General features: G+C 40.9%; 1 protein-coding gene across 3 annotated transcripts in view; it reads right to left on the reverse strand.

Moving 5' to 3' along the window:
- The window catches only part of pde4ba (phosphodiesterase 4B, cAMP-specific a), a 211,951-nt gene that overhangs the window by 37,795 nt on the left and 154,832 nt on the right, over nt 1-19,324 (reverse strand). For all 3 annotated transcript variants that reach the window (XM_004553843.3, XM_004553844.4, XM_004553845.5), the window contains 3 exons: nt 18,397-18,433; nt 18,054-18,124; nt 15,520-15,572 (listed from right to left, as the gene is read on the reverse strand). In XM_004553843.3, the coding sequence (XP_004553900.1) occupies nt 15,520-15,572; nt 18,054-18,124; nt 18,397-18,433 (161 nt within the window). The remainder of the gene's footprint in view (nt 1-15,519; nt 15,573-18,053; nt 18,125-18,396; nt 18,434-19,324) is intronic.

The raw sequence follows: 19,324 nt of genomic DNA on the forward strand, positions 1-19,324 counted from the left end.
ATTTCATATTACTGAGGAATAAATCCATCAAGTACTGCTCGGGTGTGTACCACATCAGAATTTGGCATGACAACAGCCAGCTTTTATCTCAAAGTGAAGTGACGGGAACTTGCAACAAAAGAACAGTGTGTCCATGACGCTGTGGCACAAGATGGTCCAGTTTTATTAACCACAGTTAAAAGCAGCAATGTAAAATCCCTTCTTTGCATAATTGACGTTACAAAGACCTGCACTCTTTAACTTTTGCTCTTTTTAAATCTGCCTTTAAAGCATAAAGTTAACAGAATTAAGTCAAGCATCAGTTATGTTAGTCATATGCATTTAGTGAACTAAAAAACTGATTTTCAGAGGTCAGTTCTTCAAGCATGGGATGTGCTGTTACTCTTACTCACTGTTTAGTGCAATCTGCTGCAGTCGCATTAGTCCTGCTCTTTGCAGCAATGTCCCTTGGAGACGTTAACTGAGGACACAGCTGCGAGTGGATCATTGTCTTGATTTAAAACTCTAATTCGTGAGAGGGAACACACCACACGCAAGCGTCCATTTGGGTATAAACATACAAGGGTGTCTTCATTTAATGGACAGCTGAAGAGGATAATACATGACCCTGGGTCAAGCACCCCCGAAAACACAAAGCCCTTAATGAGCATCACACTGTCCCCTTTCCACACGAGGTGCAGTTTTCACCACAATAAACACACCTGCTTTTAATCGAATGATATTCGGGGTAAATAAACATGACTGTTTGGAGGAGGCATTCATCATCGGTTTGGGAGAATTTTTTGGTTAGATCCAAAAAATGACGCAAGCCTCGCTGCCATGTGTCACGCATACACATTTAAAATGCAAGAAAAGACACCTCATGTAGCAGTTAGATGGTATTTTGCCCCTTGCTCAGGGACATCTGTTTGTAAAAATTACATGAAAGATTTCATTTGAATCTACAGCAACCATTTTTTTTCTCCACAAAGTCTGCACAGGTTACTCTGCATGCTCCACTGTCAATGAAAACAGTTTAAAGGGAAAATTATGGTTCCCTGGTGGTAGCATGTTGGCAGTCCATGGACAGCCTGTCTACCTGCAGAGCACAGTGCAGCCGGTCTGTGGGTTACTCTTCGTTGTGCTGTTGTTGGCCCATCAGCCAGCTGCAGACAAGAGTGAAGTTATAAAGTAAAAAGAGCCGAAGTAAATCTGAGTGCTAAAACCAATGAAATGTGTCCACTTGAGCCACTGTCACTACTGGCTTAGAAAAGCAAAGTAGCAATTCTTGAGTAACATGAACTTGAGTAACATGAATCAGTGGATGACGTCTGTGCAGATGTTATATATTTTATTAGGATTTGAGAGACTGATTTTGCACAATGTATGTGATTCTTTTGCAAAATGATCAAACTTGCAATTTGAAAAATGTAAAGCTGTTGCAGGGATCCTACCTGCTGTGTGTTGCAGCTGAATATTCATTTTGCTTGTTTGTTTGTTTGTTTTTGGGCCATCTAAAAATAAATATCAAATAGAATTTAAGCCAAGTAAAATATCTTTAGTATAGTGTCATCACTACAGAATCCACAATATACTTTGACAGTATATTAAAAGGGAAACTATGTTATGTAACCCAAAACTCAAGTGGTCTGATTTTCATCAGAACGGAATGTAATTGAAATCTTATTTGTCACATTTAACCCTCCCACTTTATTTGTTCTGGGTTGAACAATAATAACAGCAAAGAGTTACAAAATAAAGAAACTTTATTTTTTCTTCTTACATAATATGTGTTTCAATATGTGTTTCAAACCATATAAACTATTATTTTTCTCCCACCAAAGGGAGGGAGTATGTAATCAGTTCAGCTTGTGTTTTTGTTAGCAGTCTAAAAATTACCACAAAAAAGTACCACAAATTTAGTGGTAGAGGCCAATAATAGGTAGAGCTGATTTCATTTAGGTGAAAATCAGGTCAAGGTCACACCAAATGTGAAAATCAAAAAAAGCTTACCATATTTTCTGCACTATAAGGAGCACTTAAAATCTTTAAATGTTCACAAAAATCGTCAGTGTGCGTTATAATCCGGTGCGCCTTATGTATGAATTCTGGTTGTGCTTACCTGTCTCGAACTGATTTTATGTGCTACACGCTCAAAAATCTGTCAAAAAATGTTTTAGTACGACTTTGGTAGCTACGAAGCCGCACCGGATTGTTGGAGCGTTACGCTGCCGTAGTCAAGAGCCTCGTGGAGGAATCCGGGTCCAAACTCCGCTTCAGGTCCCAAAGTTAAACGAACACTGCAGCATCACTGAGAGTTAAAAACTGTCTAAATTCTTTCATCTTTAATAAAATGATCAGCGTGGCTGCTTTACCAGGTGTAACAATTAAGTTTAATATCCAGGCATCCATGAAAACAGAATTTATTAAATTTAACGGAGTTAGAAGTTAGCAGGAAGTTAGCTCGCTAGTTTCCGCCTAAACATGATATAGCATGTTCTGACTGAGAGATTTCTAACAAATTCAAACGTACAGCTCTGCTATCACTTCCAACATAAATGAAGACAGAAAACTAAACAGCAGTGACGTTTGTAGGGTTACTGAAGTTGGGCTAGCTGCTATATAATGATGTGCTACGTGATTGCTAGCGACACAGCTATGTTAGCATAGCATAAACACAGTGAAGCTGGAGGATGAACGCTAACTTTTTTCCACTTGATAAAAGTTAACATGAGGGTTCCCGATGGTTAGGGACAAATGCAATCGCATGGCAGGATGCTGTAAACGGACCAAACTTCAGTCAGGAGAACAACTGAGATAATCCATCCACAATACGAGGTTAGTCATTAATATACTGCAACAACATGGGAATAGAGCAGCTGCAAGAGAATTCAACATTAATGAATCGATGGTATGGAAGTGGAGGAAGCAAGAAGAATGAGTTGAGTAAAGTTTTGATTTATCTGTCTTGTTTTGCTTAATGCGCCTTATGGTCCGAAAGATACGGTATATGGTTTGTCTTTAAACTTCACAACATACTAGACCTCGGTTACATGAGTACCTAGGCTGGGTAGGTATTTGACCTTGACCTTGATTGTTAGCACCCAAGGTCAAAATGAACCTTAAAAGGAATGATGTGGAATAAGGAGGAATATTGATGGGGAAACAACCTGCTTAACTGCTGGAGCTGGCACTGACACAGGTCATCAATTGTAATAATCAGACTGAGCTGTTATTAAAAGCTCTACAATAACACCCTTAACTCAATATAACAGGTATATAATGATGGTACCATTTTTGCAAGAGGTAGTAGATAAGTTTACTGTATTGTTACTTCTTGCTTCTTCAAACGGACATTGCTGGGACATTTTCATTTTACTGTTTGCAAAGTCGGATCCGTTACGGCGTCAAAGAAAATCTAAGTCAATAAATATTTTTGAGTCCTGATTTCAGCCATGGCTAGCATTAAGAGCATTAGACACGATAAGTGTCAATAGAGACACATATTGTACACGCAACATACTGCCAGACATTAAGAACTAGTTCACGGGTAAAATACACATTCCAGAGTAAAGCAAACATCGCATGTCTGTATTTTTCTCAGAGCGAGAGAGAGACTGAGGGCAAACAGTGTTATCTGCCATAGCTAAGAACAGACTCTTCTCTCTATAATTCCTTCTCTCAATATAAAAAAGCAGTTTCTGTGACCAGCAGAACACCTTGTACAACCCAACACAACATGCCCCACTTAACATTTAAGCTGTTTAAACTGGGGCTCTTAAGTGTTTACACAGGTACCAAAAAAAAAAAATCACTGTTAATGTTTGCTTGGCCACATTGTACACATTTTGTACAATACTGCATGTGCTGATTTGTACGTCTGATGGTCAGTTAGTCATAAAAGAGAACCCAGAGTGCACCTTTTTTTCCTCATTCATTATTCAGTGTAATTTAACGTGATGTCATATCTGAACACTCATTATGCCGTTTGTGACGTTAATTGCTCTCTACACAATGAAGCAATATTTGAGCATGCAGGAGTGCTAATATGTACACCCTATTGAGAGTTAAATATGTTTTTCTTTGAGAGGTGAAACTTGCACAAGAAACTTTTGACAAACGCTGAATTGTATAAAGGTAAACTTAAGAACTACACAGTAAGTCCACAAAAAGAAACACTAGAGACAGTAGAATGATTTCTTTGTGGCAATTAAGTAGGCCTAAAGCAAAAGAAAAAATACAGCTAAAATAAGATAAATTTCCCTCAGGACAATTGTTAAAGTGCTACAGAAGTAACTTGATCGGAGTAACATAATCAGAATACTTATTTTTTTAAAAAAAAAGTTTTTTTAAGATGCTACTTGCGCTGTAAGGCTAATGCAGTACTCAGACCTTTTTCTCTCCTAAACCATTTTCAGGGAGATGAATCGTTGCTTCAGACTGTTGTTTGTCAAAGTTACCAGTATAGTGAACATTATTCAAACTAGTAACTTAGCAGATTTTAGGGACTAGCTCACTAAGCTAACTAGCTGGCAGCTAGCTAAGCAGCTAGCTAGGTAGCAGGCTTTATAAAAAGAGTTGTGAGATTGTCTTTTCTGAATTTAAATAAGCAACATTCAACCCTAGCAGCAGTTTTCAGTGCTGCTTAGAAGCACCAACCCTAAAGTATGCATGTCAAAAATCCCTGAAAGAAGTGCTACATGCTAATGCTTTTACTGTGTTTTGCATATCAATTTAGGGCATTGCAATGGTGATAATCTGAAACAAACAAACAATAAAAATCCTAATTTCAAAAGATTCTCTTCAATATCAAAACCTGTTGTGGAGACCCAGCCTTAAAGGCTTACCTGTGAAACCAGTTAGTAAAGCCCTGAATGAGCTGTGACTGGGGCAATGTGTTATAAGTGTTTTCATCCTGAGGACCGTGACGCAGGTCAAGCCCTGTCTGCTCTTTGTCTCATTGTCACGCCAAAGGAACTCATTTGTCCCCGCAGAAAGATGAATGAAGTGTTAAAGAAAAAGAGCTTGTGGGTGGCGTCTGAACACCTGGGGGTGAGCGTGTGTTTGTTTCCTGCTGTGTGTCTAAGGAAGTTGCTGTCGTCCTACGGGCCTGTTTCCTCATTAATGTCATAATCCTGACCGGTGTAGACTTCCTTCCACGGATAGAAAGTTGTCTGCGTGACAAACACACACAGACACACTCACTTGATTCACAGTCACTCATATAATAGTCATACCTTTGTTTTCCATGCATTTACAGTTTCTATTATGTCATCCGTGCACATACATCCAAGCAGACTGTCTGCACCTGCCAACTTTGATGCAATTCAAATGCATCCACTGAAGTCCTTACCCTGCCTCTCATCCAACACAGTGTGTGTGTGTGTGTGTGTGTGTGTGTGTGTGTGTGTGTGTGTGTGTGTGTGTGTGTGTGTTTGGGTGCTTTTACTATCAGAGTGTCTAAGAAGTTTGGGAACATTGAAGTTGAAGATAACTTTATATAAAGTAGTTTAATTATGACTAAGTTATGAGTGGTGTGAAAACTGTATTAAAACGGTTTCCATACAACTGTTGGCTACAGTTTCCCCTTGTTATTAACAGTGAAACTACTTATCAATACTATATTATTACTTTGTTATGCTGGAAAGCTGTTGCTGTTTTCTGAGTCATGCGAAGGGCTTAAAAAGAAATCGATATGATTATGAATATAATTGAAAAACAGCACCCTATCTTTATTGCATGAACCACAGGACTTGCAGAATGAATATGAGCCATGATTTACATAATCTGTGTTGAACTTTAAAAGCCGTTGCAATAGTTCGTTCAGATATTGTCAGTGGCAGTTGCCTGCATGCTGGTGGAGATGTGCCGCAACACACACCAGCAAATACACACGCTGCCTGCATAGGTCTTTTGCAGAAGAGCCTTCCTAGGAATGAAACAACTCTGCCTGGACACATGAAGCACTTAAACAATTAAAATTCCAATATTGTTGCTTCAGAGTTTGACACACAGCAGACCAGCCAGACTCTTGTATAACAGTGTTTGGGTATGATTTGTTTTGGGAGCAGTTGGGAAGTAGTAAAGAGGGCAGGTGAAACAAGGGGCAAAAGTATAAACAGCCATTAGCCTCTATCAAGCAGGGAAATGCGACCGAGAGTATGTGTTGCTCAATGCTTGGATACTTCTTGGAGAAAGCAGGGAAGAGTGAGGCAGAGGCCATGGTTGTAAAAGACGTCACTACCACAGCAACGGTCGGTGTTGTGGACGTGCGCAGCAGAGTGTGAGCTGAGAAACAGTTGATAGGCTGGTGGATACTGGATCTGCAGCACTTAGGCATGCTTGCTCAGCCATAATATCCCTCAGTGAACTACATATCTGGACCGTGACACTTTTCCAGCATTACTGCACAAACTAAAAGATGGTTTGTAGTTCTTGGAGCAGGGGTGGGGGAACTCTAGGCCTCGAGGGCCGGTGTCCTGCAGGTTTTAGATGTGTCCTTAACCCAACACAGCTGATTTAAATGACCTTGTCAACATGTCTTGAAGTTCTCCAGAGGCCTGATGATGAACTCATCATTTAATTCAGGTGTGTTGACCCAGGGTGAGATGTAAAACCTGTAGGCTCTTGATGCCTGGAGTTCCCCACCCCTGTCTTAGAGACTTATTTCATCGCCCGAAACCAGCAACTTTTTGATATATTTCAAAAAAGCCCCAGTATTAGAAGAGCAGCAGGCAATGCAGCCCAACACGGCCTAATCTGGCTAATCTTTCTGGTAAACACAGGGTTTTGTATCATTTTTGCGTACGCATGTAGGTTCGTGAGATAAGCACACTTGTCACACTAGCAGATCTTCATTTGTGCTGTAGGCCTGCATCGGTGAGAAGGTCAAGACAGCTGCACTCGTTCCTACTAGAGACTCTAGTTTTAACTGGGCCTGTTAACATGACGACCTATGTGTGTTTGTGTGTACAGTAAATGAAAAGTGCTCACAAAACAGTACTACTGCACACACAGCAGCTGCAAGAAGATGCAAATATATGCACAAAACAAAAGTGATCACCATATGATGTCATGCATGTTTCTACCAACAACAAACTGACAGCATGTAGTCCCTCAAGGAAAACTGCTCTTTTGATGGAAGTTACTGAAGGAGGGACCAGATGAAACCTATATTTTTGTAAAGTATATCTTTGTTAACCAGTTTTTGACGCAGTTTTGACGCAGTTCTTCACAAAAATTGCCCATACTGCAGAACCAAGTTCAAAGGTTTTCTTGATAAATGGCTCTTATACCAGGATACTTCTTTAGTCTAAAGTTTGGACAGGGTCTAGGCTGTCTTTGGTCACATGCTACCACTCTAAATTAATATCAGCTGAGGTTTATGTGTATGTGTGATTATTTGTGCCATGCTCACGAGTGTCTGTACATATCTGAGGAAGAAGTGAAACATCTACGAGACATCCAAGCATGTTTCCATGTAAACAGTCATTAGCACCATAATTACCTTTGCCATCATCAATCAAAACTGTCATTTATGAGTTAAGTACACAGACTATGCTTTTTATTTTTAGCTGAGAAAGCAATTCCACACATAAAAATATTCTTTTACTTAAAGTCTGATAGATAATTGTGTGTGATTTTCAGCGAGTGGTGTGTCTGTCTGGTTTGCTATGGCTCCATCGACTCCTGTTTGTTACTATAGCTGCAGTGGCCCAGTTTAAATTCCTTTAGATTCCTTTTCACATAGATGTCAATACAAGTAATAAATAAGACAGCTTGACTCAGAAAGAATTCATGTTGTTTCTGTGTTGGGTTTCTTCTTTCTTGTCTCATATTTTCTCAGGGTCCTTCTTGCTTATTCTTCCTCCCTTTTCAAGACAACCCTTATCTCTCCTGTCCTCATCACTCCTCATCACTCCTCCTCCTGTCCTGTCTCTCCTGTCCTCCTCTCTGTGACCTCCTCTGTGCATTCCCACACACACCGGGCCACTGTCTGAATCAGGGAGTGCATGGTTGTTGAAAGCCTGCATTAAATAACATTTATAAAGAGACTGATATGGTAGTCCTACTTCAAGGCCCTTTGCTCTACTTTCTGCTGCACACAGAGAGGCTTAAATAAATAATTTCATGTATGGTTCTGTTAGTCATCATGATTGGTAGTTTCTGTTTGCCAGTATAAAAAGGACTTTGATAGCACTTTTTGGATTGACCAATACTCAGAACACCAGCGTCACTGTTCACAGTTTGACTGTTTGGCATTGCCATAGACTGAGAGGGTGTTGACCTTAAAGGTGTTGGAGTCCCTGCTCCTTTAAGCTGGTCTTGATGCATGCTCAATCATGCAGGTAAGTAAATCCCAAAAGGTTGATTCTGTTCATCGGGACGTTTTCATCATCAGGTGACGTCTTCAGTCTCAGCTGATTGCAGGTTTCTCCAATCTTATAAACAGGACATTTGGACAATGACTGAAACCACCCACTGAATGAACAATGGGACTGTGAGCTCAGTTCCTTCATCATTAATATGCATATTGTCGTGACCATTGATCAACAACTACTGATCAATAACCCTGAGTCCCATTCACAGAGAGTTGGGGAATGGCTGCAATCACAGCATTGTAAGATGGTGACAGATGTACCCTTAGGCCCCCTCCTCGATTCAGAGATGGTCTTTCCCTTTTCACGTAAATGGCCTCCTTGACTCTGCGCTCAAACCAGCGTTCCTCCCTGTCCAGGATGTGGACATCCTCATCACTGAAAGAGTGTCCACTGGCCTGTAGGTGTAGATAGACTGCAGAGTCCTGGCCTGACGAGGTGACTCTTCTGTGTTGTGCCATCCGCTTCGCTAGAGGTTGTTTGGTTTCCCCGATGTATAAATCCTGGCACTTAACAGCGTACACTATGTTACTCTGTTTGTGTCGGGGGACCCAATCCTTAGGGTGGACCAGTTTTTGGTGTTTAAAAGCCACAGAGACCAGGTGTTTAGAAATAATGCATCTCAACTGCTCCGATACTCCTGACACGTACAGGCTCACCAAGGTTTTCGCTTAGGCAGCTGAACCCGAGCTGAGACTGAAGAAGTCACTTGGATGAGTGACGAATTGTTTCTCCCACTGAAAACGTCCAGATGAACAGAATCAACCTTTTGGGACTTTCAAGCTTGGCAGATATTCGCAGCTGCCCACATGGACGAGCCAAATGCCTCCTGGAGAAATGTAAGTACAACTGGGCTTTGAAATCTAAGAACAGTGTACAAACAGACAAGCACGGTGGTGGCAGCACCATGCCCTGGTCTGCTTTGCTGCCAGTGTTACTGCTACATTATGCAAATTGGATGGAATAATGAAGGATGCTGACCTCCAAATTCTGCAATTACACCTGCAATTACACCTACGTAGCACTTTTAATTCTTATTCTTTTATTTTTTCATGTCTATTTAAGTGCTATTTATGACACTATGTTTGCACTGAAGCACCGCAGCAATTTCCTAATGTTGTAAACCTGCTCAACATTTGGCAATAATCCCCTTTCTGATTCTGATTCTGAAATCAACAGGTAGATGGTTGAAAATCGGACACAACTGGGTATTCCAAGAGGGGAGTGATCCCAAACACATAAAAACTGGTTTTGGGAGGGAAGCAGGTTAACATTCCGATTTTGGAATTGTCTTTCCAAAGCCCTAACCTCAACCCTAATGAAAATGTGTTGACTTTGCCAGGAGCTCTACCAATTCTGCCAAAAAGAGTGATCAAATACTCAGCCAGAATTATACCAAACACTTGTTGACTGTTATCAGAAGTGTCTAGTTCTTGCTAAGGGTCATTTTGCCAAATGTTTGTGGGGCTCTATGTACATTTGACCACGTTTGTATAATTTTGAACCTGTGCAGATTAAACACAATCCAAAATAAATTCAAACTTGTGAAACCAACTTGTGAACTCTGTTTTTAAAGTCGCTAAAGGTGTATGCTGTACAATCATTCCAGCCTGGAAAAAGAACAGTTCAACGAAACATTAAAAGCAATGCCAGTCATGCCCATGACGGTGTATTTAAACTTCTGATTGCAACTGTAAAAATCCACAATAATTATCCGTTCTACGGCTGATCCTGCTTGTTGAGGCAGATTGTATTTACAAACATGTACGATCTGGCACATTTAAAGGTTTTAAATCTGAGCAGCAAATGAATTTATGTAAACCTCTCAGGAGTGCTTGTCTCCATTATGAATCCTGCGTACAAACAAAGCTTTGATGACCAAATATAGCAGCAGCATTATCTTGATCCACCATTGTGTTTTTATAACAAGCTTTTCCTTAAGACACAGCTAAGAATTTCCTGGTTATAAACAAAGAGAAAGTTCTCCAAATATGGACAGTGCCATACACAACAAATATCTGTGCACTGGTTTCTATTTGCAAAATTGTTGTTTACTTTTTTCCGCCCATCCTGATTTGGGCCACGCAAGCGCGTTCGCTATCGTCACTCATACTTGGTGTACAAAGTTCACCAAACAGCTGCTTTTGGGGAAAAGTCATGGGAGGCCCCTGTCCGCTTTATAAGAAAGCACTTACACAATGGAAAAGCACATTACGATTTAAAAGTCATCTCAATGACACCTTTCCACACTGCTAATCGGCCAAACTGAGACACAAGCGGTGTGTATGCGACTAAGGTCTGGAGAGTTCACGAGCCCTTTGCCTCACATATATCCTGTATGACAGCATTTCATCACAGAGGTCGGCTTGACGAGGAAATCAGGTCATACCTCCGCGAGGTTCTCCCAGCTAAGTGCGTTACTAATGGGATATAATATTTCCTGACTCTGTTATGACACCATAACACACGACAGCTGCTTTGGGTCAGTGGCTCGCTATTATTTGGAATTTCTCAGCACATGTGAATGCGGATCTCAAACAACCCATTGGTGACTGTGACGTGATAATGGCTCTGTGAAAACAATGCGTTTTCGTCACTGAGCTCAATAACTGTAACGCCAAAAGACTCCGAAGCCTTAAGAGTGGACAGTAGCACAGCTTTTAAACACTGTGTGCATAACAACTGATTTAAACCCCAATATATTTACAACATCTTTCAATGTACTCACTTTATCTTCTTGTTCAAGTGAGAATGGGGACATTAAATTATTTTTAACCTGCTACCTGCTGTAAGCTGCGTAACATATCTGATGCTCCTGTGTGAGAACAGCCCAGGTATTTGCAAGTTGACGTCACGCGTCCTTCTACCTGCGTGGCAGCATCTTCACTTTCCAGAAGTGAAAATACATCTGAGCAGACTATCTGCACTAATCTGATATATGTACACATGTGAAAGACTACCTTTGATTGTCTGGACTTGATTTTCCCACCATTGCCTTGAGTTAAATTCACATTACTTTATGATTCCAACACATACTCTTTTCACCTAGTTGTCCGACTTATTGCATAAATCACTTAACAGTTATCTAGAAACCAATCTGATCTATCTCCAGTAGTTCATCTACGGCATGTTCATCTTTGTTGTGTGAGAAAAAAAGCGTACCGTACTTTTCCTAACTGTTGGGTACCGTGTGATGACAAAGGCACTAACCACACCTGACACTCAGAAGTTGTCAGGTGTTCAAAAGTACAACTTCTAAGTGTGCTTTTGAACTGTAACACTTTAGACCACAGGGTGTGGATTAATACGATAACAGAAATCTGTGGACATTTCCACTTACTGCTGAGTAGAAGTGATGGACGCATAACAATCCCTCACCACACACTGGTACCAATGAACCTAGAGACTTTCCCCACATCCACCTTTTGTCAGATTCACATTTGAAACATACAAATAAAGAAACAATACAACCAAGAGCATCATCCAGCAGCTGTCTGTGGCATTACGTTTCAATGCAGGCTGCAGAGTTTCAGCAACAAAATGTCTCCGTGTCAAAGTTTCCCTCAGCAACATGCTGTAGCCTAAGTTGCTTTGGAGGCAAAAACCAGAGTGATATTTCTTTCAGCTCTCTGCTCTCATAGGATTTCTACGGTGACGATATTTATGGCAGCACTGATGATACGAAACCTTCAATTCCTCCAGTTTAAGCAAAGAGCAAAACCTGCCAATGATTGTTGAGGTTCTCATTTAACAACCACTTTATCCTAATGCATAGTCTAATATGATCTCTATATATTTGTAGATTAGAAATCTATTAGAAAATTACTAGGTCATTGAGTTTATTGTTACTTTTTTGAAGATGATTTTCTGATTTTTTTCATTTGCCTTTCGTGTTATTGTTAGCAGAGAACACGTTTTATTAAAATTGAGAGCAGCTGTTAACATCCGTTTGACTTCTTTCAGGAATTCTATTCAAAACATGGCGCTTCTTCCATTTTTAATATTATTTTTCTCTTTAAGAGATTCGTGTCCTTAGAGAAGGTGAAATGGATTCGGCACCTGAGAGCGACGCGGTTTGCACTACTGTAGGTATTTACGTATTATATCATTGTGTCAGCATGTGCATGTTTGTGCAGTGTGTGGGCACAGACAATAGGCCTTTGTCTCTTCGTATCCTATTTTTCTGCAGTGGGCTGACACACACACACACACACACACACACACACACACACACACACACACACACACACACACACACACACAGTTCCTCCTGGCTTCCGTCAAGTTACAAGAGTTTAGAGACAGCAAAACAGGAACAATCTGATCTTCGCTTCCTGCCTCACGTTTCCTGCCCCATCAACCCCCCACACCTCCTCAAAATAATGGCAATGAATAAAAGAGCGAAAAGATGGCGATGGTGGGAGAGAGAGATGCGGTTGCATGTGCATATGTGAATACAGGTAGTGTGAAGTGAGGACGGGGCCAAGAGAGTCATGAGAAAAAGGTGAGACTGAGTTCAGAAGTGATTCTGCGGTGGGCAGGCGATGACTTATAACAAGTTTACTACACGAAGTGACGACACTGGAATACTTGATTAAAAGTTTTAAAGTGCGTTGATGCATTTTAAAGGTTTCCTTACTTATCTTATGATCGCTTGAAAGTTTCCCACACTACTGACATACTCTTACACCTATGAGCAAAATGAAGTCACGTAGTTTGGTAATTAGAAGGCTAACCATCGACATTGCTGACAAGCTTTTGCAGTAACAAGCAGACTCCAGTGAGGTATTCGGTCAATTGCAGCTCGGCGCATCTGCAGCAGTGCTGGCGGCATGACTGCGGAGGACTTTAGAATGCACGGGTCAAGTCAGACTTTGGGAAATACCCCTCATGGGTCTCTTTGGAACTAAAACGAGGTCATTCATCAGCTCGTGAGGCTAGCTTAAAAGCATGATCTCACATGAAAAATTACAAAGCAAATGGAAATGTGAAGAAGCCTGCGGTGCTGTTGTGTCAAGTTCATTCAGACTTCTGCTCCTCACTAAAACACCTCTCCTCTTTTTTTTTTATAACTTTTACTGTTTCTCTGAGCATCTGCGTGTGGTGCTAAATATGTAAACAGATTAATGATTCAATTTAAAGAAGGTTGGTTATGCTTGAATTTGTTGTGCAGCCTGTTAAGGTGGCCCAGCGTAGTGCTGTTGAGACATGCATGTGGGCCGCAAGTGTAAATAAATGTTTCCATGAATTGGAGGATTAAACTGTCAACTCCACTCAGTAATTCTTAAACTTTGTGACTCTCAAACGACTGAACTTGAACGTAATACGCACCAGTAATTTTGCGACACCCATACAAAGAAAGGTCACAATGCACGTTATGCAGCTTGGTTATGACACACACACACACACACACACACACACACTAACTTAGAGCACCTGATGAACTGCGGTTCTGAAGAAGGAAGTGAAAACTCAGTCCATCTGCTTTGACAGGAAGTCAACAGAAGCCACATACAGGCTTGCTGACGTCAATCAGAGCCACAGGAACACCTCCCTACAGCGCGCGCGCGCACACACACACACACACACACACACACACACACACACACACGCCAACATTACTCACAATACTTGATGATTATATGATATAAAGTGAGCATCTTATCAATCCGCATCCACTGCAACATTGTACAGAGTTTGGATACAATTGCACGAAACGCTCACTAACACATGTCGCTGAGTTAACTGTGCACACAGCAGCGCGCGCACACACACACACACACACACACACACACACACACACACACACACACACACACACACACACACACACACACACAGACATTGTATAAACAGCATAATGCGTTACTTCCCTTTCAACGACATGAAGTCATGTATTTGAGCAATAACACAAACAGACCAGTAAGGACTAATTCAACAACAATGTGCTGAATTATGACTTATTTGGACTCAAAAATGAAAGAAGATTAGAAGCTGTCTGATCCTCCTGAAGAGCTCAATATGGAAGCTGCCCCAAACAAAGGAGACTAAAGAAACTGTGCGAGGCTTCATTTTCACTGGGTTAACCGTGATACCTTATCTGGCCTGAATGGGTTTCATGTCAAACATCTTGGTTATTTGATGGTTAACTGCCTCGCCATTCTCAGTTTCACTGTTGCTCATCTCGGTCTCTCTTTATACAACAACACATTGTCTGGGACTGTTTTTAATACCCTTTGCAGACAGTGTGGGAACATCTGCCTACAGATGCGAGGTCTCATAGTTCACTCTTTTAATAAAAGAATGAAAGACAAATGTTGATGCATCTTAAAATGAATATTTTGGGGAAAACATCATTTTTAGTGCACATTCAGTTATCGCCTATGGCAAACGTGACATATAACTGTGTGCAAAGACTGCATTTCCTTTTAATCTCGTGCAGCTCCTGTCTGGTTTAGCTGGTTGCCGTGACATGACGGCTTTATAACGACACTTGAAGGAGACCTGCGCACATGTCCGATGTGTACACTTTTAACTGTAATTACTGCTCGCGCCTCTGTGAAACGAATGACCTCGGCTGAGCAAGTGCACAAGAACAAATCTTAGCACTACACAGAGGACTGAAAGGACTTTTCACTTTCCAAAGACACAAATAAAGTTATCTTCGCCCGTACATGTACTCACACACTGCCTCTTACTGGCCTGGACATGTACGAGTACAGTACAGAAAGTCACACGGCTGCTTAAAATCAAGTGCGATGAAAGATGAAAAGGGAGGTCTGCTGTTTTCTTTAAAGCGAGCTGGTTTAATAGGAAAAACTGTGTGTGCAAGTGTGAGTCTCAACCGCCAGTCTAATTGCAATAGAACAAAGTTAATGAGCTTGATGACAAAATAGTCCGGGTTACAACGCTGGAGATGGAGACAGATGGTGGGGGGGAAAAAAGAAAGAAAAAAGAAAATGTAAGTGGTCACGTAGGCGAATTCACGGGACAAGGAGAAGACAGGAGATAGAGCGAGGAAGGGAGGGAGGAGGAGATGATGATGAAAACAAGGAGAATAGAGAGGTTGAATGTGTGCACCAGATATAAAACAAGATAACTTTGTATCTGGTAGCTTGGCACAGGTCAAACATGTAGGGGGACATTTCTCTGAGCCGCTTACCCGGGAGACAAACTCTGGTGACTGGAGGCTGAGTTGTTGCTGCAGGAGAGCGCCTGGAAGGACGAAAACAACACAGAAAGGGGGAAAGAAAGGTGCTATAAAACAAAGACTACCACAGATATATATTTATATAGAAACACTAGCAAATCTTACTTGAAAATTTAAAAACCAAACACAAAACAAACAAACAAAATAAACAGATTTTAGAGGCTCTGGCAATAATATATAGATATGTGGACGTTGCGTGGACTCCGGGCAGTCCTGTGGAAAAACGAAGTACCCCATGATTCATCAGCTGTACCCCACCTTTAGCTGCGATAACTTCAAGTAACTGTTTTCTGTATGACTGTCTCACACATTGTGTGGGAATTTTGGCCTACTCTTCTTTACAACGCTGCTTTAACTCATTGATGTTTGTGGGGTTGGTTTATGCACAGCCTGTTAAGGTCCTGCTACAGCATTTCAAACAGGTCGAGGTCTGGACTTGGACCATCGCTGCTATGCTTGAGAGAGCCCTCCACAGACCTGCTTGACAGTAGGTATGATGCTAATATGCTGTGTTTGGTTTTCTCCACAGTGGTGCTGTGCACGACAGCTGAACATCTTCACTTTGGTTTCGTCTGTCCAGAAGTCGTGCAGTTTGCTCAGATGCAGCTTTGCAAACTTAAGCTGTGTTGCCATACATTTGTTTCTAATTATACTTTTGTGAACTTAAAACATTTAAAATGCTAACTGTGGCTAGCTCTTGGGTTTTCTGCAATTCCTCTGAACATTGCACAGTCTGACTTTGGGCTGAAGTTGCTGCATGTGCGTCCACACCTGGGAAACACACACCTGAATGCTCTAGAGCAGCAAACTGAAAAAGTGTACGTTTTTTAAGCATTTAGTTGCGTGTTTACATGTTGCATTTCCTGGTTGAACTGTGTGAAAAGTTTCAAACAGTCAAGGCAGGGGTTGCAGTGTATAAATAGACTGAATACTTTTAGGTGGAGCTGGTCAGTGTTCTGCAACATGTTGCTAAACACATCAGTTTTAACCTCCTGAGAGCCCGTGTCCTCATATGGGGACATTACTGTTTCCTTCTTGCTCTTTGCTCAACTGTGTGAATGTGTATGAAAAAGTCAGTATAAACAGACTAAATGTTGGTATTTTGGCAGTGGCCGGTGGGCTGAAACACGTTAAAGACATTAATCTTAACCTCCTGAGGCCCCGTGTCCTCATATGGGGATGTTGCATTTTGGCTTTTCTGCTCATTATTCTCTATTCAGCTAAATATTTTACACTTTTTTTGTTTTGTTTTATGCTGTACAATGAACCCACCGTCCCTATTTTTTTAAAAGTTTAACTGAGCTTGATTAGTATAAAAATAACCCAAATAAGAAATCGGGTTAAGTGAAAACTGTGCATGTGTGCTGGAATGGCGAGCTCCAGCTTATGTGTGTGTTTAATTCAGTATACGTGAACGATCCACGTTTGTGCGCCGTGTGTGCTTCTCAGTCTTTGCTCTTGTCTGTGTGGAGCTATCAGAGCTAAATGTAGGTCAGACGGGCTTCAGGTAGTCAATACAGAAAACTGAGCGTTAATTCAGCCTGAGGCAGAGCAGAGAGCTTTTAGTGTCTTTAGAAACACATATTCATACTTAAACCTTCACAGTGACGAACAGAAAGAAAGGTGGCCTACATACATATTTCTAGTACATCTAAATCTGCAGTCGCACTCCACTGGGAGAGATGATGCTCAGTGTGCTGCTGCAGCTTAAAGCAACACTGTTGAAAAACGGAGCACTCTTACTTAACTATAACTATAAACGACACGTATATTGTTGGAAAAAAAAAAAGCTAGCCTTTTGAAAGAGAGAGACATGAAAAAATTGAAAAACTAAATAACGACACATTTTCTTCTTCTTTTTGGCATCTGAAGAGAGATTGTAACTAGTCTCCTGCGTTATCGTATGCCAAACGCATATATGCTGCAGCGGCCTCTGAAGTGGTGCACGGTGAATGCCAATGAGTCACTTCATGCGTGTGTAGCTGCAGGAGTGTTTTTCTGTTTGTGCTTCATGTGCTTCATGACAACAGAGGAATTCCTTATAGAGCATTTGAACCGTGCCGTGCACAGCAGAGAACTATTCCTATTGCTCTGGAAACCAGAGAGGAGAAGAATTAAAGATTCCTTCGGCTGTAGCATCGTGTTGAGTTAACTTTTCAAATCTAGCTTGTACTCATTTTTGTCTGTCTGAAGTATGTAGGGTCTTCACTGGACTGGTTTAACTGTTCTGCTGCACTGATGTCAAGCATCCCACTTCAGTCCCACTGCAAGACAATGCCTCCCCCTTGTGACAAACTGGTGGAACTGCAGACGGCAAGCGTTATTCTGATTACTTTCTAAAATCTAATATTATTCTGGGAAAAAAGCATTTACACTTACCACAAAATATGTGGTAAGTTATGTAGATTTCAGCTTGATTGATGTGTATGCATGAATTATGCCAGCTCATTATTTAAAATATGCTAGAAGCCACTAGAGGTACTTACTTGTTGGAGGCACACTGGACATTGGTCAGTACAGTGAAGTTATTCCTTACACTTCGAAGGCTTGCAAGAACCTGAACAAGCAGAGAGCGAATCAGTAGCATTCTTCGCACTTTTACTTATTTACTTCAATTTAAACATTAGGACGAATGTTGCTAGTCCTGTTCAAACTGAGCCCTTTTTGCACCGCATGCACATTTCAAGCCTGCATTTTAGATTTCAGTTTTGCAACTACTTACATGTATGCTGATAACCGTGGTATTTATTGAAAGATTTACTTAAAATAGGCTTAGTTTGAAGATAAAAACATAAATGTGTACATACAACTAGATAACGGGATATTTACCTGAGCAAAAGGTGTTACGATCAGGTCATCACCATGTCTAAAAAGAAACAAACCATCGTCAGCAAAATGCTTGGATACAAAATATATCAAGAAAATGAGAGAACTGTTAAGAAAAAGAGCAAAAAGAAATGACCCAAGCAGCTTTGTGCAACAACCTAATAAATGGGAAGGAAAGTATCGTGGGAGAACGCGTACCTGGGTCAAGGAGGCCTCGATATTGAGATTAACCTATTTTTGTTAGCTGAGGTGGGGACAGAAAGTGACTCTTCTGTGGGTCCAAAAATATTGTGATAATGTGGTCAGTGAGGAGATCCTTATATCGTTAGGTCCATATGTTTTTTGGATAAAGGCACAACCTTTGTAATGTTAAACCTTTCAGCAGCCTTTCAGCTTTAATACAAGAAGGTGAACAAATAGATGGCACGAACTGCTTAGGAATTACAGACTCAGAAGTAACTGGACAAAAGTTTCTAGAATTTGTTTTTGGCAGCTGTTCACTGAAACCCTTGATACGAGGTAAAATATGAAATCAGTGCAGTGAAGGAGCCCATCGTTAGGCCGAAAAAACTGAATAAACCCATTGTAGGAAAAGAGATTCCAGGACTGACCAAATGAACAATTTGGTCTGTTCTTATAAGGAAGGCAGCTCAAAATATTCCTCTGTAGGCCAGGAGGATGAGGGATTCTTTCCTTAGTTAAAAGGTTCAATGTCACAACAACTAGCCAAGTCAAGAAGTCGCTCCCAAGGAAGTGGTCAAAGTTTACAGATGAGAGACTCCTTCATGGACAGAAACAGTGAAGGTGCCAACTACAGATAACATTCAAGACCAGGAAGAGAACATCTAAGAGAGATGTTTCCAGAAAAAACACTTTGGCTTGATGAAGCCAAGACTAACAATACACTATTTTCAGGAAATGTTGTCAATAT

The sequence above is a fragment of the Maylandia zebra genome, linkage group LG17, assembly GCF_041146795.1.
Source record: "Maylandia zebra isolate NMK-2024a linkage group LG17, Mzebra_GT3a, whole genome shotgun sequence".
In the NCBI taxonomy this organism is placed as follows: Eukaryota; Metazoa; Chordata; class Actinopteri; order Cichliformes; family Cichlidae; genus Maylandia; species Maylandia zebra.